The 24,178-nt window shown below is 41.0% G+C and overlaps 1 protein-coding gene across 5 annotated transcripts in view; it reads right to left on the bottom strand.

The window, feature by feature from the left end:
• Positions 1-24,178, bottom strand: part of CRADD (CASP2 and RIPK1 domain containing adaptor with death domain) — a 304,520-nt gene that overhangs the window by 68,895 nt on the left and 211,447 nt on the right. For 4 of the 5 annotated variants that reach the window (XR_007517308.1, XM_049884060.1, XM_049884062.1 and 1 more), the window contains exon 3: positions 22,573-22,716. Coding sequence is in view for 4 of the 5 variants with exons in the window: in XM_049884060.1 (XP_049740017.1) it covers positions 22,573-22,716 (144 nt within the window). In the remaining variant the exon portion in view is untranslated. Of the gene's footprint in view, positions 1-10,835; positions 22,717-24,178 lie in introns of those variants that run through there. The other variant, XM_049884061.1, reaches the window with a different exon arrangement.

Genomic DNA, 24,178 nt, shown 5'->3' with positions numbered 1-24,178 from the left:
CATGTGCCTCTGCAGGGCCTGTGCCATAGCATTGATGAGCACTCACTACATACCCCCTTGTCCCAACTCCAGATGTGCAGCCACCCTGCCTGCCTGTGTCCACCACCTTCCTCCTCCCCACACCTCCTCGCTCCTCTGCTCTAGCACCTCGGCCCCCTCCTCCTCACCCTCCATGACTCTCAACCTGCCTGCCCTGCGCTTCCTTCCCCATGGTCCTCCAGGCCCATAGGCCACAGCGGCAGTTCCCCTTCCTGTCAGTCATCACCTTCTCTTCTTGAGCTCCCACATAACCTTAACCATCACAGCCAGCATTACTCTCACCTCACACCTCACACCTCAGCACACTTTGAAGTTTGTTACTGCCATACCTATGTCACTGATGTGCAAAATAGTCGGATAGTAGATTTTTTACTGTTCTCGTAAATGTGAAACGTCAGATAATGAGATAGTGGATGAGTGAGTAGTAGGTATACAGTACATAGTTCCTGAGCAGCCTGTAATTCGGGGCCTTCGCCCTAGGCTAAGGAGCCCTGGTGGCACAGTGGTTAAGTGCTCAGCTGCTAACCAAAAGTTTGACAGTTCAAACCCACTAGTCACTCCAGGGGAGAAAGATGTGGCAGTCTGCTTCCGTAAAGAGTACAGCCTTGAAAACCCTATGGGGCAGATCTACTCTGTTCTATAGGGTTGCTATGAGTCAGAATAGACTTGATGGCAATAGGTTTGGGGTTTTTTTGCTCTAGGTCACATGTTTCGGAAAAACTGCCACAGGACCTAGTCGCTGGAGCTGGGATGAGCTACGTCCGCATCTACTGCAGGCCTTGGAAACTGCTAAGCACCAAAGAGGTGGAGCTTCTCTCTGGAGTGCTCTCAGTCAGGGAATGCAGGAACAAGCAAGGAAGGTCCTAGAACACTGTGGCCCAGGATTTGTTGATTCACTCTTGTAACAAATATTGAAAACCTAAGTATAAGGCCCATCACCCATCTGTCAGTTTATCATACTGTACTGGCCTGCATGTTACTGTGATGGTGGAAACTATACCACTGGTATTTCAAATACCAGCAGGGTCACCCATGGTGGACAGGTTTCAGCAGAACTTCCAGACTAAGACAGACTAGGAAGAAAGGCCTGGTGATCTACTTCCAAAAAATGAAGCAGTGAAAACCTTATGGATCACAACAGAATATTGTCTGGCACTCTTGCTTGAGACACGTCATTAGGAGGGATCAATAGCTGGAGGAGGTCATCATGTTTGATGAAGTAGAAAGGAGGATAAGAGAGACCCTCAGTGAGATGGATTGGCACAGTAGCCACAATAAACTCAAACATGCCTGTAATTGTGAGGATGACACAGAACCGAGCAACGTTTTGTTCTGTTGTACAAAAGTTTCCATGAATCAGAGTCATTTCGACAACAGCCATCATCAGCATCAAGTACAAGTCAGACAATACTCATTCACTCATTCATCACCAAATATTCCTATAACTTTTATTCTGTGCCAGAAACTGTTTGCTGTAAGTGCTTTACAAATATTATCTCATTAATTCCTCATTAACAGTACTGTCAGGTTGGTACTATTATTATCCCATATTTTAGAGATAATGAAACTGAAGCACAGTATAGTTACATACCTTGCCCAAGAACCATACATGTAAGATGCTTTTCACTCAGTGACAATAGCATATATATTACTCTATTATTTGCCTAGTAGTGAGAGGTAAGCATTCATTCATTCACCCATTCACTGACACTCATATTAATCATGATGCATTTGCCAGACTTTAAGAAATGTGGGGACATAAGATGAAGGCCTTCCCATCATGGAGTCTGAATCCAAGGCGGAAAATGCCAAGAAAGCCTTACTTTTATCCTTAACCTTTGGAACCAGCAAAGGAACAATCAGCTTGGGTCAAGTATGCTGTCATTACTAGCGGAACAGACTTTTATATATATATAAATGGCCTTTATAGGTGTTATGGATTGAATTGTGTCCACCCAAAATGTGTTATAAATCCTAACCCCTATACTTGTGAATTAACTCTATTTAGAAATAAGGTTTGCTTTGTTATGTTAATGAGACCGTATCAGTGTAGGGTGTGTTTTAAACCAATCACTTTTGAGATAGAACCTGAGACAAGGATTTTCCCCCAGTGTGGACAGGGAACTTTCCCTAGAGCCGGCACCCTGAATTCAGACTTTTAGCCTCCCAAACTGTGAGAAAATAAATTTTTTTTGTTAAAGCCACCCACTTGTGGTATTTCTGTTAGAGCAGCACTGGATAACTTAAAACGAGGCATTAAATATGTGGATCCACAATCAACACCCATGGAAGCCGCAGTCAAGAAATCAAATGATGTGCTGATTGGGAAACTCTGCACCAAAAGACTTCTTTAAAATCTTAAAAAGCAAAGATGTCACTTTGATGACTAAGGTGTGCCTGACCCAAGCCATGGTATTTTCAATTGCCTCATATGCATGCAAAAGCTGGACAGTGAAAAAGGAAGACATAAGAAGAACTGATGCATTAGAATTATGGTGTTGGTGAAGAAAACTGAACATACCATGAACTGCCATAAGAATAAACAAATCTATCTTGGAAAAAGTACAGCCAGAAAGCTCCTTGGAAGCAAGGATGGTGTGACATCTTGCTTGCTTTGGACATGTTATCAGTAGGGACAGTCCCTGGAAAAAGACATCATACTTGGTAAAATACAGGGTCAGTAAAAAAGAGGAAGACCCTCAACAAGATGGATTGACAGTGGCTGCAAGAATGGGCTCAAACACACCTACTATTGTGATGATGGTGAGACGGATAGGGTTAACTGTGCCAGCAGCTGAATAAAAGAGGTGTTAAAAGGTTACTATCTAGAAGTTGGGTAAACAGGAACCCACCCTGTCAACATGAGATAATATTGAAACAACCCATGAATTACTATCTCCTTCTTAGTGTTTTTCTAGTCCCCTCCTCCTTCACAAGCTCTGTATGCACAGAACAAAGCGTGACCGCTGTTTAACCTTCCTTAGCCCTCCGAAGATGGAGATGTAATGCCGAAGATCAAGTGCACTTGCGCTATATCCCATAATAAGTGATGCCAAGGGCTGCCGAGAGACTCCATCTTGAATATCAGCAGGTTCCATCTTAGATTCCAGATGTGTGCACAACCTAATTAGCATACACTGCCATTCTGAGAAGTACCCGCCCCTTGAAAGAAGCCCACTAAATATTCATTACTCTATTATCTCCACTGAACCCATATAAGCCCTAGCCTTGCTTCCCTTTTCGAGTCACTCCTTTGGAGAGACTTAGATCCCCACTGACTCCTTTTGCTTGACTCAAGCAAAATAAAGCTTGCTGAAGATAGTTTGTCTTTCGCGTGTATTCTTACTCAGGAAAAGACAAGGACCCTTTGTGTCAGATTGGCAATTGATAACAACAATGGCACCAGACCAAGCAACGTTTCTTTCTGTTATACATAGAGTCGCTATGAGTTGATACTGATTTGACAGCACCTAACAACTTTTTAACAATGAGTCTATCAGGTGCAATTGCTTAATACATAGTTCAGAAAAAAAAAAAAAACCAATGCATGTAAGACTAATGCTCCCATCAAAAACCCAACAGGGTAAGTGACCACAAGGAGGGTATAAATTATACTAATGTGACCCAGTATATTAGTTTACAAGGGCTGTTGTAACAAAGTACCACAAACTGAGTGGCTTAAAATAACAGAAATTTCTCTCACACAGTATTAGAGGCTAGAAGTCTAAAATTAAGATGTCAGCAGGGCCATGCTCTTTCTGAAGGTTCTAGGTGAGAATCTGTTCCATGCCTGTCTTAGTCATCTAGTGCTGCCATAACAGAAATACCACAAGTGGATGGCTTTAACAAAGAGAAATTTATTTTCTCTCAGTCTAGTAGGTTACATGTCCAAATTCAGGGTGTTGGCTCCAGGGAATTCTCTCTCTCTGTTGGCTCTGGAGGAAAGTCCTTGCCCTTAACCTTGCTATGGTCAAGGAGCTTCTCCACAGGGACCCCATGTCCAAAGGATGCGCTGTGCTCCTGGTGCTGCTTTCCTGGTGGTATGAGGCCCCCAACTCTCTGCTTGCTTCCCTTTCTTTTTACCTCTTGAGAGATAAAAGGTCGTGCAGGCCACACCCCAGGGAAACTCCCTTTCCCTTGGATCAGGGAGGTGACCTGAGAAAGGGTGGTGTTACAATTCCACCCTAATCCTCTCAACATAAAATTACAGTCACAAAATAGAGGACAACCACACAACACTGGGAACCATGGCCTAAGTTAACACCTATTTTTGGGAGGACACAATTCAATCAATGACAATGCCTTTCTCTTGGCTTCTGATGTTGCCAGAAATTCATGGCTTGTAGATGCATCATTCAAATCTCTGTCTCCATCATCACATGGTATTCCCCCGTGTGTCTGCCTCTTCTCTTCTTACAAGGACACCAGTCATATTGAATTATGTCACACCCTAATGACCTCATTTCAGTTTGATTATATCTTCAAAGACCCTATTTCCAAATAAGGTCACATTCACAGGGACCAGGGATTGGACTTCAATGTACCTTTTTAGGGGATACCACTCAGCCCATAACAGCCAGTGTTCCCAAACTTCATATGTATACCACTAATGAAGAATAAGGAACCCTGCTGGCACAACGGTTAAGTGCTCGGCTGCTAACTGAAAGGTTGGCCGTTTGAACTCACCCAGCAGCTCCATAGGAGAAATACCTGACAATCAGCTCCCATAAAGATTAAAAAAAAAAAAAAACAGTTCTACTCTGTTACATGGGGTCGCTATGAGTTGAAAATGACTCAACAGCACCTAACAGTGAAGAATAGCTTGTATTAGGTATTTGTTTTTATGTGTACTAGAAAATAAATATTTCAAGCAAATATATAAATACATTTAATATATATTTTCAAGCTTAGAGTAAAAGAAGTTTTAAAAAAGTGAGTTAAAGAAAAATATTAAATTAATAATGACATAATTGGTACATTAGATACTGAAAAACATCATCAAAGTGATACTCAAATGACTGCAGTTAGGGAAGCAAAGTGTTTCTCGCTGTGGGCATTACCAGTATCCTGGGTGAGGAAATTCTTCACTGTGTAGGACTATCCCCTACATTACAGGATGCCTATCATCTCTGCACCTGCCCTCTCACGACAGTAGTGACCCTCACAAGGCATTGTGACAATCCCCTACAAAAAATGCGTCCAAACATTTCCAAATACCATGTAGCGGTCAGGTGGGGGTATGTGGTACCACCCCTGGTTGAGAACTACTGCTGAACAAAAGCTAAAGCCTTGCTGAGGCCTTACAGGAAAAACAAGCAGGCTATTTTTTGTATCTTTTTGAAGTAGAATGAAAGGAAGATAAAAGTCAAGTTCAATTACCAAATGGCTTAGTAAGAGATGCACCAGAGTAAGCAAATGGGAGTTCAAAGGAGAAGACGGCAAAAACAGAAAGTGCTGGCAAGAGTGGGGACAGACAGGAAAGGCCTGGAGCTATAGACAGAGCCTTCCTGGCTTGGGGCTGCTGTTACCAGTTCCTTCCTGCTTGTATTACAGGTGCCGCTTGGCATCTGACAATGACCAGAGAGAGTGTCCACTGCCTGCTGAAGAACAGGCAATACAACCTATTTCTTGAACTCAGTGCAGTATGGCAGCAAGCCAGAAGGACACAAGAATCCTATGATGAAAAATGTGACAGATTTATCAATCATTAAAGAAAGTTTCAGAAAACTATGGTTCTCTTTCTATGTGTCCCTTAATGTGCCGTTAACAGTAAGGATGAATTGTGGAAGGATGAGAATAAATTAATGTTGTTTGCATACCATCCAAGGTTTTGATCATGTCCTTTAAAAATCTTGGTTATTTTTGGTACCTCTGAGTCACTAGTTTTCCTAGTACTCTCCGAGATTATATGTCCTCTACCTCAATGTGTCTGTAGAACAAATCTCTCAGAAGATATTAATAGGTGGTGTCATGGAAAAATATTTAAACCACCTCATTTAGCTTGATCGTATCTGCAAAGACCTTATTTCTAAATAAAGTCACATTTACAGAGACCAGGGGTTAGGACTTCAACGTATCTTTTTTGGCGGACGCCATTCAGCCCATAACACCCAGTGTTCCCAAACTTTATACATGTATCACCAATGAAGAATAGTTTGTATTAGGTGTTAAAATATTTCACGGTCAAATAATTTGGAAAATAGTACATTCCCACTTTGGAGGTTCACAATGCACATTGGTACTTCAAAGGTTTTGAGAAGATCTGAAATTAAGGGACATTTAATTTAAACGCTGCCCTCCCCAAACATCTTTGATTACAGCACACTCTTTTAAATGCCCTTACTAACATATAGAAGAATAGTCTTCCATTTCCAACTGCAAAACAACAGTTTGGAAATTGCTCCTCAATCTTATTTACAGTAACAGAGCGATATGAAAAAATGTGAATGTGGTTTATGACTCAAGGAATGGAACTATATAACACATTTAAACACACTGGAATTTGCTAAAATGCCATTTGCCACTGAGGACAATTAGAAATAAGGCAGCTTAGTACTCACACAGAGTAAGTCAATGGTGAATCTCATTATCAGCTAACCCAGTAGCCTGCTAAAGAGAGTCTTCACTATGTTTCTCACAAAGACTCTAAGTTTATCCATTCATTAGACAAACACTTGGTGGACATTTACTGCGGAATGAAAACGTGCTGAGTGACAATTCCTCCTTTTGCTTCTCCCTGCAGCAATGGGTCAATTCCAGCCATTTATTTTTATTTCAAAATGTCTTCAATTGATCCACTCTATTTTCATGGCCAGAACCTTAGTCCAGTCCCTCATTACTTCCTCATATTAGACTGACTCCTTCTGCTTGGTTTTCCTGCACCTGGCCCCTGAGGCTGAGTATCATCAGGGGACACTAGCTTTATGGCATTATTATCTTGGTAGATTCCTTGGTTTAAGGTCCAATCCTGGGGTCTGTGGCACAGAAACTCAATTCAATCAGTGCACCAAGAATGGATCTCTGATCCAAATTGGCAAAGAAGTAAAAGTATCTCTACTTGCAGAGGTCATGATTTTATACACAGAAAAACCTAAATCCTCAAGAAAACTACTGAAACTAAGAGAAGAGTTTAGCAGTGTATCAGCATACAAGATGAACATACAAAAAATCAGTTGGATTCCTCTACACCAACAAAGAGAATGTCAAAGAGGAAATCACCAAATCAATACCATTTACAATAGCCCCCAAGAAGATAAAATACTTAGAAATAAATCTAGCCAGAGACGTAAAAGACCTATACAAAGAAAACTACACGACATTACTGCAAGAAACCAAAAGAAACCCACATAACTGGAAAAACATACCTTGCTCATGTTTAAGAAGACTCAACATTGTAAAAATGTCTATTCTACCCAAAGCGATCTATAGATACAATGCAATCACAATCCAAATACTGATAACATTTTTTAATGAGACGGAAAAGCAAGTCACCAACTTTGTATGGAAGGGAAAGAGGTCCTGGATAAGTAAAGCATTACTGAAAAAGAAGAACAAAGTGGGAAGCTTCATACTACCTGAGTTTAGGACATATACTGTCACAGTAGTCAAAACAGCCTGGTATTGGTACAACAGATACACAGACCAATGGAAAAGAATTGAGAATCCGGACATAAATCCAACCACATATGAGCAGCTGATATTTGACAAAGGCCCAAAGTCAGTTAAATGGGGAAAAGACAGTCTCTTTAACAAATGGTGCCAGCATAACTGGATACCCATCTGCAAAAAAAATAAACAAGACCCATACCCAACACTATGCACAAAAACTAACTCAAAATGGATCAAAGAATAAATATAAAATCTAAAATGATAAAGATCATGGAAGAAAAAATAGGGACAATGCTAGGAGCCCTGATACATGGCATAAACAGTACACAAAACATTAGTAACTGCACAAACACCAGAAGAGCAACTAGATAACTGGAAGCTCCTAAAAATCAAACACCTATGCTCATCCAAAGACTTCACCAAAAGTGTAAAAAGACTACCTATAGACTTGGAAAAAGCTTTTAGCTATGACATTTCCAATCTGTGTCTGATCTCCAAAATCTACATGATACTGCAAAAACTCAACTACAAAAAGACAAATGACCCAATTAAAAAATGGGCAAAGGATATGAACAGGCACTTCACCAAAGAAGGCATTTAGGCTAACAGATACATGAGGAAATGCTCATGATCATTAGCCATTAAAGAAATGCAAATCAAAACTACAATGAGATACTATTTCACCCTAACAAGGCTGGTATTAATAAAAAAAAATCAAAATAATAAATGTTGGAGAGGTTGTGGAGAGACTGGAACCACCAGTGTTGCTGGTGGAAATTGATTTGGCACATCCTTAAAAAGCTAGAAATAGAACTACCATACAATCCAGCAATTCCACTCCTTGGAATATACCCTAGAGAAATAAGAGCCTTCACATGAACGGATATATGCACACCCATGTTCATTGCAGCACTGTTTACAACAGAAAAAAGACTGAAACAACCAAGGTGCCCATCAACAGATGAATGGATAAATTACGGTATATTCACATAATGAAATACTACGCAATGATTAAGAACGATGAATCCCTGAAACATCTCATAACATGGAGGACTCTGGAAGGCATTATGCTGAGTGAAATTAGTTGCAAAAGGACAAATATTGTATGAGACCACTATTATAAGAACTCTAGAAAAAGTTTAAACACCGAAGAAAATATTCTTTGATGGTTATGAGGGTGGGGACAGAGGGAAAGGGGTATTCACTAATTAGACAGTAGACTAGAATTATTTTAGGTGAAGAAGATGACACAATACAGGAAAGATCAGCACACCTGGGCTAAACCAAAAGCAAAGAAGTTTCCTCAATACAACCCAATGCTTTGAAGGCCAGAGTAGCAGGGATGTGGCTTTGGGGACCATGGTTTCAGGGGACATCTAGGTCAACTGGCATAACAAAATGTATTAAGAAAACATTCTGCATCCCACTTTGGTGAGAGGTGTCTGGGGTCTTAAATGCTAGCAAGTGGCCATCTAAGATGCATAAGTTGGCCTCAACCCACCTAGAGCAAAGGAGAATGAAGAACACTGATGATAAAATGGATTCTAAGGGAAACTGTCCAAGGGAAGTAGCGTAAGATGAGCCCAAGAGACAGAAAAGGCCACATAAACCAGAGACTCCATCAGCGTGAGACTAAAAGAACTAGATGGTGCCCAGCTACCACTGATCACTACCCTGAAAACAGAGAATCCCTGATGGAGCAGGAGAACATTGGGATGCAGATCTTGAATTCTTGTAAAAGGACCAGGCTTAATGGTCTGATTGAGACTTGAGAGACCCTGGAGGTGATGGTCCCCAGACCCACTGTTAGCCCAAGATTGGAGCCATTCCTGAAGCCAACTTTACAGACAGGGATTGGACTGGACTATAAGACAGATAATGATACTGGTGAGGAGTGAGGTTCTTGGCTCAAGTACATACATGAGACTAAGTGGGCAACTCCCCTCTGGAGGCGAGATGAGAAGGAAGAGGGAGCTGGTTGAATGGACACGGGAAGTACAGGGTAGAGAAGATGATTGTGCTGTCTCATTAGGGGGAGAGCAGCTAGGAGTACATAGTAAGACGTGTGTAACTTTTTGTATGAGAGACTGACTTGATTTGTACACTTTCACTTAAAGTATAAAAAAAAAAAAAAAAGAATGGATCTCTGGTCTTCAGGGGCAGATCTGCATGAACCAAGGCCACAGTGATGAAGATATAAATTATAATGCTCATGTTTGTCTGGATAGTGTATTCACTTTCCCAAAGGCAGATCCACAAAGGAAGTCAAATCATAATCAGAAGTTTACATGGTGAGTATAAAATCATATTATAGGGAGTAAGCTGAATGGTCAAATGGCTGATGGCAACAGGTTATGTAACTGTAATCTGTATAATGGAGACATATCGCCACAGGACAGATTGAGTTTATGGGTCAGGACGCTACTTCCCTTGGACAGTTTCCCTTAGAATCCATTTTATCAGTGCTCCTTCTAACAAACACATCATCCCTTTAGTCAGCTGTGGTAGCCATTAGTGCTATTTGTCAAATATATGAGTCCTTCTTCCATTCAGGCTCACAAGAGAATTATACTCCCTGGTGCCCTGTGGTTGGGTGAGGCCATGGGGTCCATGGAATTGGGATGGCCCACCCAGGTCACTGCCCTAAAGGTGATCATTCAAACCTTGAGCCTTGAGCAGGCTGTTCTCTTAAAAAAGTCACTTTTAACTTACATAATAACCTAATAAGAAGCTTAGTGAAGGCTATATTGCTCTAGGCACTAGGCTCTTTTGAAGAATTACCTATGTGCGGTCAGGTCCCAGAAACAGAAACTCTGGGGTGGAACCGGAAGCTGTGTTTTAGGATAAAGTGTTATTATATAAACACTGTTCTGACCCTTTTCCATGGCAATGTCAGTAAGATGGGTATGAGAATTTTGGGAAGTTCGTTTCATCCTTGGAATATTTTTGACTCCCTAGTTAAAATGTTACCCCAATTTGCAAATCATATATAAACTTCATTCGATTTCTATTATTGGTTTGATGTAATTTTTGCTTTAATAGGTTGAACTACATCTATGGCTTCTTCTGTGTATTAATTAACAAGCATTGGATAATGGTTAAATACATGTATTCACATTTTCTATGTTTAATTGCTTTGACATTTCTCAAATTAAATAAATATCCAGTACAACCATTTCTACCTGTAACTGTGTAATGTTGGGAATATTCAAATCAAAGTTAAAAACATGCTCCTGAAAATGGAACTTGACCTATTACCTAAATGAATATTAAAATTTTATTTTTATTTATAATATATTCCCATCCATCCCTACTCCCCCCAAAACCTGATCATTCCCATGGTCTTTCTCATTTCATTTAATAGTGACTCCATCCTTCCATTCATTTAGAACAAAAGCCTTGTTGTTGTTAGGTGACATCAAGTCGGTTCCAGCTGATAGTGACTCTGCCTGATCCTACACCATCCTCATGTTTGAGCCCATGGTTGCAGCTACTGTGTCAATCCATCTCATTGAAGATCTTCCTCTTTTTCTCTGACCCTCTACTGTACCAAGCATGATGTCCTTCTCCAGGGACTGATCCCTCCTGACATGTCCGAAGTATGTGGGACGAAGCCTCACCATACTCATTTCTAAGGAGGATTCTGGCTGTACTTTCAAGACAGATTTGTTCATTCTTTTGGCAGTGCAAGGTATATTAAATATTCTTCATCTACACCATAATTCAAAGACATCAATTCTTCTTCAGTCTTCTTTATTCATTGTCCAGCTTTCACATACATATGAGGCAATTGAAAATACCATGGCTTGGGTCAGGCACACCTTAGTCTTCAAGGTGACATCTTTGCTTTTTAACACTTTAAAAAGGCCTTTCGCAGCAGATTTGCCAAAGGCAGTGCCTCCTTTGATTTCTTGACTACTGCTCCCATGAGTGCTGACTGTGGATCCAAGTACAATGAAATCCTTGACAACTTCAATCTTTTCTGTGTTTATCATGATGTTGCTTAGTGGTCCAGTTTTGAGGATTTTTGTTTTATGTTGACATGTAATCCACACTGAAGGCTGTAGTCTTTAATCTTCATGAGTAAATGCTTCAAGTCCTCTTCACTTTTACCAAGTGTCATCTTGTTAGAAGGTTGTGTCATCTGTGTATTTCAGGTTGTTAATGAGTCTTCTTCCAATCCTGATGCTGAGTTCTTCTTCATATAGTTAGGCTTCTCGGATTATTTGCTCAACATACAGACTAAATAAGTATGGTGAGAGGCACATCTTTTCTGATTTTCAACCACTCAGTATTCCCTTGTTCTGTTCAAATGACTGTTTCTTGGTCTATGTACAGGTTCTGCACGAACATAAGTAAGCGTTCTGGAATTCCCATTCTTCGCAATGTTATCCATAATTTATTATGATCCATACAGTTAAATGCATTTGCACAGCCAATAAAACACAGGCAAACATATTTCTGGTATTTTCCACTTTTAGCCAGGATCCATCTGATATCAGCAATGATATCCCTGGTTTCACATCCTCTTCTTAATCTGCTTGAGTTTCTGGCAGTTCCCTGTCCATGTATTGCTGCAACTGTATTTGAATTATCTTCAGCAAAATTTTACTTGTATGTGATATTAATGAAACTGTTTGATAACTTCTACATTCTATTGGATCACCTTTCTTTGGAATGGTTACAAATATGGATCTCTTCTAGTCAATTGGCCAAGTAGCTGTCTTCCAAAAAAAAAAAAAAACAGTTGTTTCATTATTGAATTTTCTCTTTCTAATATCATATCCATCCTTCCTCATGATTCCCGTAAGATTTCCTGATAAGTTCCTTATTTACATACCTCTAACCTTCCCCAACCCCTCCCCAGGAGCTGTGGTTCAACCGTTAAGCACTGGGCTGCTAACCAAAAGGTTGGTGGTTCGAACACCTCAGCTGTTCCATGGGAGAAAAGACCTGGCAATCTGCTCCCATAAAAATTACAGCTGAGAAAACCCTATGGGGAAGTTCTACTCTGTCAAATAGGGTCACTATGAGTTGCAATCGACTTGACAGCACATAACAACAAAAAATCCCTGGAGTCCTGGGTGGCACAAATGGTTAAATGCTTGACTACTAACTGAAAGCTTGGTGGTTTGAACCCACCCAGAGGCACCTGAAAAGAAAGGCCTGGCGATCTGCTTCTGAAACATCACAGCTTTGAAAACTCTATGGAGCACAGTGCTACTCTGAATGCATGAGCTTACCATGAGTTATAAGAGACTCGAGGACAATTAACAAAACAATAAAAACCCAGGACCCCCTGCTTTTCTTTGAGATAGTCCTCATTGATAAATGTTCTCCCTATTACAACAGCCTGAGTAAAATCATATCCCTAACTGTCCAGCGCATTTTGTCTTACTTAGATTGGTGCAAAGACTCAGAAAGGATTGGACCTCACCTTTGTATCACTGTGTACTCCACCCAGTAGCCCTGGTGGCACAGTGATTAAATCGCTAGGCTGCTAACCAAAAGTTTGGGTTCAAATCCACCAGCCACTCCACAAGAGACAGATGTGGCAGTCTGCTTCTGTAAAGGTTTACAGCCTTGGAAACCCTGTGGGGTCTCTATGAGTTGGCATTGATTCGAGGGCAGTGAGTTTGGTTTGGGTTTGGTACTCCGTCTGGGTATCAAGGCCACAAGAAGATTATGATCACCTATGAGTTGTTCAGTGACAAATGACATTGCTCTTGAACACAAGAGAATATTGGTAACGTTGAACTTTATCTGAGCTCTGTACACTTGGAAAGCAGTGATGGTTAAGAAATCCCCCACCTGTTTGGTTTCCAGGAACCCACCAACAGCAAAAGACCATCCAGCCCTTGCCTATTCTAAGACCTACCTCATGAGTTAAGATTTTTTCTTTATGATTCCCATAAACTCATGATGACTCCCTTTCTTACTTGCCTCTATAAAACCACATATGCACGTGAAACTTATAAAATGAAAAAGGAAGACAGAAGAAAAACTGATGCATTCGAACCACGGTGCTGGCAAAGAATATTGCATACACTGTGGACTTCCAAAAGAACGAACCAGTCAGTCTTAGAGGAAATACAACCAAAATGTTCCTTAGAAGCAAGGATGACGAGACTTATTTACATGTCAGCAAGAAGGACCAATTGCTAGAAAAATGACATCATGTTTGGTAAAGTAGAGGGTCAGCTAAAACAGGAGGAATTGTCAATGAGATGGATTAACAAAATAGTTGCAACAATGGACTCAAATACACCAATGATCATAAGAATGGCACAGAACAAAGCAATGTTGTATTCTGTTAAACATAAGGTCACTGTGAGTCAGAGCTGACTCGACGGCAACCAACAACAACAATAAAACCCAGGATTCCTTCCTTTTCTTTGAGACATTCCTCATTGATGAAATGTTCCTCCTATTGCAACAGCCTGAATAAATGAAAGACAAAATGACTGGTGCATTTTGTCTTTCACACTTTCATAAAGAGGGGAGTCATGTTGGGAGGGTTTATTTATAGCTTCAAAGATAAAGTGTCTACTGGAAAATCAGCTGACAATAGTGAGTGACAAAAGAACTTCTGACAATAGACATCAGACAACCAAAGGGTCCACTCCCTCAGCAGGAAGCTAGCACAGCTTTTGAGTGGGGAATATAGTAATTACTACTTCCAGAGGCTGACAGAAACATGATTCAAGCAGATGGCTAGATGAAAAGATTTTGTTGGAGATAATTTCCCAGTATATAAAGTCAAAGTGGCTCTATATAATTACCCCTGAAATCAACTATCCCCAATGGGCTAGGAACAAAAGACAGTCCTTCCCTTTCTAGGATCCCTGGTTCTAAAGAGATAGAGTGGAGGCAGGAAGCACCTAGAGCTGCTTATTGTTGTTAGGTGCCATCGAGTTGATTCTGACTCATAGGGACTGCACGCACAACAGGAAAAAACACTGCCTGGTCCTGTGCCATCCTCACAATTGTTGCTCTGCTTGAGCACATTGCTGCAGCCAATTTGTCAATCCATCTAATTGAGGGTCTTCCTCTTTTTCCCTGATCCTTTGCTTTACCAAGCATGATGTCCTTCTCCAGGGACTGATCCCTCCTGGAAACACACCCAAAGTATGTGAGATGCAGTCTTGCCATCCTTGCTTCCAAGGAGCATTCTGGCTATACTTCTTCCAAGACAGGCTTGTTTGTTCTTTGGGCAAAAAACCAAAAACCAAACCCAGTGCCGTCAAGTCGATTCCAACTCATAGCAACCCTGTAGGACAGAGTAGAACTGCCCCACAGAGTTTCCAAGGAGCTCCTGCCGACCCTTTGGTTAGCAGCCGTAGCACTTAACCACTACGCCACCAGGGTTTCCATAGTCCACGGTATATTCAATATTCTTCGCCAACACCACAATTCAAAGGTGTCAATTCTTCTTTTTTGGTCTCCCTTATTCACTGTCCAGCTTTCACATGCATATGAGGTAACTGAAAACATCATGGCTTGGGTCAGGCGCTCCTTAGTCCTCAGAGTGACATCTTTGTTTTTTAACACTTTAAAGAGATCTCTTGCAGCTGATTTGCCCAATGCAATGTGTCTTTTTGATTTCTTGAGTACTACTTCCATAGGCATTGATTGTGGATCCAGGTAAAAGGAAATCCATGACAACCTCAATCTTTCTGTTTATAATGATGTTGCTTATTGGTCCAGTTGTGAGGATTTTTGTTTTCTTTATGTTGAGGTGTAATCCACACCAGTCTTTCATCTTCACCAATAAATGCTTCAAGTCCTCTTCACTTCCAGAAAGCAAGGTTGTGTCATCTGCATAACACAGGTTGTTAATGCATCTTCCTCTAATTCTGATGCCCCGTTCTTCCTCATATAGTCTAGCTTCTCAGATTATTTGGTCAGCATACAGACTGAATAGGTGTGGTGAAAGGATACAATCCTGATGTACACCTCTCCTGACTTTAAACTATGAAGTATCCCCTTGTTCTGTTCAAACAACTGCCTCTTAATCCATGCACAGAATCTTCATGAGCATAATTAAGTGTTCTGGAATTCCCATTCTCCACAACATTATCCATAATGTGTTATGATCCACACAGTCAAATGCCTTTGCATAGTCAATAAAACAGAGGTAAACATCTTTCTGGTATTCTCTGCTTTCAGCCACGATCTATCTGACATCAGCAATGATAACCCTAGTTCCACGTCCTCTTCTAAATCTGGCTTGAATTTCTGGCAGTTCCCTGTCAATATACTGCTGTAGCCACTTGTGAACAATCTTTAGCAAAATTTTGCTTGCATGTGATATTAATGATATTGTTTGATAATTTCTGAAATTGGTTGGATGACCTTTCTTGGGAATAGGTATAAATATGGATCTCTTCCAGTCAGTTAGACAAGTGAGCACTTCCAGCGTTGTGTCCATTTGCTGAAACACCTCAATTGGTATTCCGTCAATTCCTGGAGTCTTGTTTTAAGCCAATGCCGTCAGTGCAGCTTGGAATTCTTCCTTCAGTACCATCGGTTCCTGATGACACATTACCTCTTGAAATGGTTGAACATCGACCAATTCTTTTTGGTACAGTGACTCGGTGTATTCCTTCATCTTCTTTTGATGTTTCTGGTGTTGTTTAATATTTTTCTCCATAGAGTCCTTCGGTGTTGCAACTCCAGGCTTGAATTTTTTCTTCAGTTCTTTTATCTTGAGAAATGCTGAGCGTGTTCTCCACTTTTGGTTTTCTATCTCCAGGTCTTTGCACATGTCATCATAATGCTTCACTGTCTTCTCAAGCCACCCTTCGAAATCTTCTGTTGAGCTCTTTTAATTCATCATTTTTTCCTTTTGCTTTAGCTACTCGATGTTCAAGAGCAAGTTTCAGAGTCTCTTCTGGCATCCATTTTGGTATTGTCTTTCTCTCTTGTCTCTTTAACAGCCTCTTGCTTTCTTCTTGTATGATGTCCTTGATGTCATTCTACAACTCGTCTGGTCTTCGGTCATTAGTGGACTTGTTCTAATTTTCTTCAGTTTCAACTTGAACTTACATATGAGCAATTGATGGTCTGTTCCCCAGTCGGCCACTGGCCTTGTTCTGACTGATGATAATGAGCTTTTCTATCGTCTCTTTCCATAGATGTAGTCAATTTGATTTCTGTGTGCTCCATCTGGCGAGATCCATGTGTATAGTCGTTGTTTATGTTGGTGAAAGAAGGTATTTGCAATGAAGAAGTCGTTGGTCTTGCAAAATTCTATCATTCGATCTCCATCATAGTTTCTATCACCAAGGCCATATTTTCCAAATACTGATCCTTCTTCGTTTCCAACTTTCGCATTCCAATTACCAGTAATTATCAATGCATCTTGATTGCATGTTCGATCAATTTCAGACTGCAGTAGCTGATAAAAATCTTCTATTTCTTCATCTTTGGCCCTAGTGGTTGGTGCGTATATTTGAAAAATAGTAGTATTAAGTGGTCTTCCTTGTAGGCATATGGATACTATCCTATCACTGACAGTGTTGTACTTAAGCATAGATTTTGAAATATTTAGAGATGAAGAATAGATTTGATGCATTGAACACTGGTGACTGAAGACCAGACGAGTTGTGGAATGACATCAAGGACATCATACATGAAGAAAGCAAGAGGTCACTGAAAAGACAGGAAAGAAAGAAAAGACCAAGATGGATGTCAGAAGAGACTCTGAAACTTGCTCTCGAACGTCGGGCTGCTAAAGCAAAAGGAAGAACTGATGAAGTAAAAGAACTGAATAGAAGATTTCAAAGGGTGGCTCAAGAAGACAAAGTAAAGTATTATAATGACATCTGCAAAGAGCTGGAAATGGAAAACCAAAAGGTAGAACATGCTCGGTGTTTCTCAAGCTGAAAGAACTGAAGAAAAAATTCAAGCCTCGAGTTGCAATAGTGAAGGATTCCATGGGGAAAATATTAAATGATGCAGGAAGCATCAAAAGAAGATGGAAGGAATACACAGAGTCATTATACCAAAAAGAATTAGTAGACTTTCAACCATTTCAAGAGGTAGCATATGATCAGGGACCGATAGTACTGGAGGAAGAAGTCCAAGCTGCTCTGAAGGCATTGGCGAAAAACAGGCTCCAGGAATTGATGAAATATCAATTGAGACGTTTCAACAAACAGATTCAGCGCTGGAGGTGCTCACTCGTCTATGCCAAAAAATATGGAAGACAGCTTCCTGGCCAACTGACTGGAAGAGATCCATATTTATGCCTATTCCCGAGACAGGTGATCGAACCTTATGTGGAAATTATAGAACAATATCATTAATATCACACACAAGGAAAATTTTGCTGAAGATCAGCAGTATATCGACAGGGAACTGCCAGAAATTCAGGCTGGTTTCAGAAGAGGACATGGAACCAGGGATATCATTGCTGATGTCAGATGGATCCTGGCTGAAAGCAGAGAATATCAGAAGGATGTTTACCTGTGTTTTATTGACTATGCAAAGGCATTCAACTGTGTGGATCATAACAAATTATGGATAACGCTGAAGAATGGGAATTCCAGAACACTTAATTGTGTTCATGAGGAACCTGTACATAGATCAAGAGGTAGTTGTTGGGACAGAACATGGGGATACTGATTGGTTTAAAGTCAGGAAAGGTGTGCACCAGGGTTGTATTTTCTCACCATACCTATTCAATCTGTATGAGGATCAAATAATCTGAGAAGCTGGACTATATGAAGAAGAATGGGGCATCAGGATTGGAGGAAGACTCATTAACAACCTGCGTTATGCAGATGACACAACTTTCCTTGCTGAAAGTGAAGAGGGCTTGAAGCACCTCCTAATGAAGATCAAAGACCACAGCCTTCAGTATGGATTGCACCTCAACATAAAGAAAACAAAAATCCTCACAACTGGACCAATGAGCAACATCATGATAAACAGAGAAAGGACTGAAATTGTCAAGGATTTCATTTTACTTGGATCCATGATCAACAGCCATGGAAGCAGCAGTCAAGAAACTAAAAGACGCACTGCATTGGGTAAATCTGCTGCAAAGGACCTCTTTAAAGTGATGAAGAGCAAAGACATCACCTTGGAGACTAAGGTGCGCCTGACCCAAGCCATGGTATTTTCAATCGTATCATATGCATGTGAAAGCTGGACAATGAATAAGGAAGACCGAAGAAGAACTGATGCCTTTGAATTGTGGTGCTGGCAAAGAATATTGAATATACCATGGACTGCCAGAAGAACGAATAAATCTGTCTTGGAAGAAATGCAACCAGAATGCTCCTTAGAAGCAAGGGTCACGAGACTGCATCTTACATACTTTGGACATGTTGTCAGGAGGGATCAGTCCCTGGAGAAGGACATCGCGCTTAGCAAAGTACAGCATCAGCAGAAAAGAGGAAGATCCTCAACGAGGTGGATTGACACAGTGGCTGCAACAATGGGCTCAAGCATGACAACGATTGTAAGGGTGGCGCAGGATCGGGCAGTGTTTCGTTCTGTTGTGCATAGGGTCGCTATGAGTCAGAGCCGACTCGACAGCACCTAACAACAACAGTTGGTAAACAGCTCTATGTAAAGAAAGACATGGTTCTAAGGGGAATCGAGCAAAAAGTGGCATAATGGTGGATGCTTTGATAGTGAGGGACATTGTTGTATTTAGTAGCTTGCTGCTGTTGTTAGTTGCGTCTGAGTCGATTCTGATTCATGGTGACCCCATGTGGGCAGAGTAGTACTGCTCCATAGGGTTTTCAAGGCTGCAATCTTTCAGAAGCAGATTGCCAGGGCTTACTTCAGAAGTGCTTCTGGGTGCTTTGAACTGCAACCTTTCAGTTAGTAGTCCAGTGCTTAACTCTGCGCCACCCACCCTTAAGTGTCTTTCACTTTCTTCTCACATGCTGCCAAAAATCATAGGACTTGAAAGTATGCTCCAAACACAATGGACAGTGAAAATCATGAGTATAAAGGCTCTTGAATGACATGGAAATATGGTAATATGTTAAATACAAGAAGCCAGTTGCAGAACAGCATGTAAAATATAATCCCATTTTGTCGTAAAAAAGAATAGGAATAGGCACAGGAAACTAACTGGAAGTTATATATCAAAACTAGGGTGTAAGAGTGGTTATCTTTGGAAGATGGAAGTAGGGGTAATTATTATTTTCTTCTTCTTGCTCGTTAGTATTGTCTCAAGCTGTGATAATAAACATACACGTGCACTGAGAAAATTTAATAAACATATTTTAGAAAAAGATAGGTGGCGTAATCTCATGAATGCATACATACACCTCAACTCCAAAGTGGAACAAACTTTTGAAATCTTCTTTTTGCCAATGCCTGCCAATGTCCTGCGACCTCATTGCACTCATTCAGAATTTTGGAATTGTTGAATTGTCTCTGGTACAAAAACATATGGAGACCCTGCAGGCACATCACCTACCTGATTCTCTCGGGAGGTGGGCAGACACCATGGAGCATTGCTCTTCACAGCCAGAGGTAAAAACGAGGCAGTGACTTGCTATGCTCAGTTCTTCTACTCTGCAAGCCTTCTGCAAAAGCATGAGCAGGCCCCAAGCTGTTGCTGCTGCCACTTGGTGGTGGAGACACCCTGCTTATTAAGGGCAACAAGTCGAGAGCTCCCTAATGGTCTCCTTGGCCCTGTCTGTACGGCCCCTCACAGGCTCGTTCCTCACTAATTGTGTCTTACTGCATACAGAGCACAGAAGTGTCTGTGCATGACATATTCCTTCCAAACGATGGCAAGATGGCCTAGTTAATCATCAGAACCTACTTCTCAAATGCAATCTAGTCAGACGTAGCCAGGCCCAGCTATAACCTCTCATCCGTAGATGTGACTCTGAGTGGTGAGAACAAAAGCCAAAGCAACTCTCTATTAGGAAAGCCAGGGGATGAATAGCAAAGTAACAATGTAACAATTCTGATGTTCAAAACGGCATCAGCAGTTTATTGATGATGCCACAGAAGCACAGTCTGTCACTGGGCACAGTGATGTGCCCAAAAGTATGAGAATTTTACATGATAATGAACTACAGGCTGGGTTACAAATTTGAAAATTAGAGCTGATAAGGCCACTAGATTATCATTTTGAACTGAATGAGTAAATGAATAGTGGAAGAACTCATGTTTTTTGATAAAGGGAATATGGTTACTGGACATCTGAAAGGACGCTATCAATACACCACTGTTATCTTTTTGAAAAACCACTTCATGCTCAATTCTACCATTTTGTATACTTGTTGGAATGGAGACAGGTGAAAAGTTTAATTTTTCCCCTTTTGAAAAATTCCAAATTAGGTTAGAATTAGGAAATTGTTTCCCCAATTATTAAAAAGCGCACACCTCAGATTGGGAATGTTCACCTGTTCCTCCATTGACTGGATCCATTATAGAGTTAATAAAATTACATCACAACCACATTCGAAAATCTAGCAAGAAATATGGCAAAAGCAGTCCCTCCTACAATGCCCTCAGCTTCTGCCACCACTCAGCTTTGTCTATGAACTCCATGTTCAGCTACATTTCCAGCTACCATTTCCTGAGAGCTGTCTATGGGTCAATTTCTAGATAAGCCCTTGGCAGACATTATCCTTTTAATCATCACAAAAAATCTAAAGATGAGTACAAGCATTTCCCTATTCTAGAAATGAGGAAACAGAGGTTAAGTAACTTGTCCAAGGCAATGCAGCTAATGGGGAGTGAGCAGCTTCTTCGATGAGCATGTCAGAGAGAGGAGTGGCAGCAAGGAGCAACTGGAAAGGGCACGCAGAATCAGCACTCTAAAGATGCAGATTCTAGCTCCTTCACCCTGAACAAATAGCTTAATCTCTCTATAGACCAAGCCTAACCACTCTTGTCCACCTACCTCATAGGATTATTGTGAGGTCCAAATGAGATCATGAATATAAAAAGCCTTGAGAACTTACAAACATGGTGATGTGCTGTGATTAATGAAAGGCCAGAAGAAGAAGTCATGCTCCTTAGGAGCACAACACTTCACTCATGATGGCTCCAACTGAAAGACAACAACCCTTTTGTCCCTCAAATAAATCCTTTAAATAAACAGCACAGGATTTTATTAAGCAATCTTTTAGAGATGAAGGGCTCAGGTATGCATGCTGGTACATGAACTGGTCTTTGCAGGGAGCTTTAGTGTCTTAAATTTAATACAGCCACCCTGCCTGAGCTATTTATCTTGCATAGAGAAAGTATGGTAACAATTTTACTATCTATTCTGTTCCAAAGAAATGATGACTGTAATTTTACACCCTTAATCTTTGCAATATAAGGATGGGGGGGGGAATAATACATTTTCATGAAAGGGGCACATTATATACAGTAATTCACTTTTTATTATGACATTCATCATTAATTGCAAAGTCCACAGTTCAGTTCCCAGGCAACATAAAAGTGGGCATTTTTATATAGGATACCTGCACGTAATTTGGTAATTTTTTTAAAGCCACTATGATTTATTAGTCTATTAAAAGGCAACCACGCAATTAAAAACTGCACGATTCCAACAAACAAGCTTCTAGCAATTAAAAACAATGAATCGTGGAGCCATTGTGGGAGATCTACTGATTAATCTGGCCTTTCTAGTCACATCAGGGGGAAACTCTGTTGTCCCCCTGTACCTTAAGACCATTGAAAAAGAAAAAAGAAAAACCTGCCCCAGGTGAAAGTCAGGATTCTGCACATGTGATGTAGGGACACCCTCCCCAGTGGGTTGATGGAGTTGCCGTCATTCCAACATGTGCTGCAGCAATGAGGGGTCCCCCTCTACGGCCTGAAGGCCTTGTTGCAAGCTCCGGAAAGTGGCCTCCTTCCCATAGCGCTGCCTCCAGCGGACAAAGGCCTCCACGATCTGTGAATGCACATTGTGGGGGTGGTTGGCCTTACAGCGGTAGATATCTGTCTGGGACAGTCCCAGGGACAGCACCATGGGCTCCCATTCGGGGCCCAGCTTCTGGGCCAGCTGGTTAATCTGCCGGTCCGATGGGGAGCTGTTGAGGATGTGCGGAGGGATCCCAGGCATCCCGTCATCTGGGGAGGAAAAAGACATGATGGTGGGAAGAATCAGCAAACACATTGAATGTGCGTGGAAACAAGAAATGTGGGAAGAACATGACAACATTTCTAAATGGCTGGGCCAACTTTTCCTAGTCTTCTTGGGGTCTGCTCAGTGGAATGTCATAAATAGGTGACATTGAAGCATCTACAAAAACATTTACTACAGAAATTGTGAAAGCAATAAAAATAACTGGAAATTTCACTAGAGAAGCCCACTGACAATATTTTGATCTATTTCCTTACAGTCTTTTACATATGTATTTTATATATACACACATTTAAGATCACATTGCATATACTGCTTTGCAACATGCTTTTTAAAAATTTTATAGTGGTAAAATATGTATGTAACAAAACATTTGCTATTTTAACCATTTTTAGGTGTGTAATTTGGCAACATTAATTACATTTGTCTTGTGCAACCATCACCGCTATGCTATCCATTTCCAAATGTTTTCCATCACCCCAAACAGAAACTCAGTAACCCTCCGGCAATAACTGCTCATTTTCCCTTCTTCCGGCCCCTGGTAACCATTAATAAATGTTTGTATTTACTCATTTGTCTATTCTAGATATTTTATGTAAGTGGGATCATACGATATTTGTCCTTTTGTGCCTGGCTTACTTCACTCAGCAAAATGCTTTAAGGCTCATCCATGTTGTAGCATGTATCAGGACTTCACTTTTCTTTATGGCTAAATAATACTCCATTTTATGTATAGATCACATTTTGTTTATCCATTCCTCTGTAGATGGGCACTTAAGTAGCTTCCATGGCTTGGCTACTGTGAATAATGCCGCAATAAACACTGGTATACAAGTAACGTGCTTTTTTTCCTCAATATATTTTACCAAAGGCCAAGTGAGGAGTTCTTCTCGGAAACCTAATGCCTGCAGTCCCCAGTTCACTCTGACACGGGCCTGTGGGCCCAGGGGTGGGGTTTGGTTCCAAAGCAGTGAATACTCCTCACAGGTGTGGCCAGTGGTGGGGGGTAACAGGCTAAATTGAACAGCTCTTCTCTCCTGATGTACTTAAACTTGAAACACTTGCAGTTTTTTAACAGGAAAAAAACCCAAACCCGTTGCCGTTGAGTCGATTCCGACTCATAGAAACCGTCTAGGACAGAGTAGAGCTGCCCATGGGGATTCCAAGGAGCGGCTGGTGGATTCCAGCCACCGACCTTTTGGTTAGCCCGGTGCCACAGAGGGCTCCTTTTTAACAGAACCAGGAGCCAAAAGACCTGCTGAGAAAGAAAGAAAAAAAAAAAAAAAAAAAAACTGTACAGGCTATGAGAAAGCCAGAAGAAAGGGCAGAGGAGGTCGCTGCTAGCAACAGAGGCCACAGGAGCAGTTGCCACGAAGGGCTGCAGAGATGCAATGAGAACGTGACCCTTCACTTCCTGTCCAGTCTCCCTGAGGCCAATCCACTGAGGGG

Source organism: Elephas maximus, chromosome 4 (genome assembly GCF_024166365.1).
Source record: "Elephas maximus indicus isolate mEleMax1 chromosome 4, mEleMax1 primary haplotype, whole genome shotgun sequence".
Lineage (NCBI taxonomy): Eukaryota > Metazoa > Chordata > Mammalia > Proboscidea > Elephantidae > Elephas > Elephas maximus.
The sequence above is the reverse complement of the archived record's forward strand: the minus strand, read 5'-3'. Positions and strand labels throughout refer to the sequence as shown.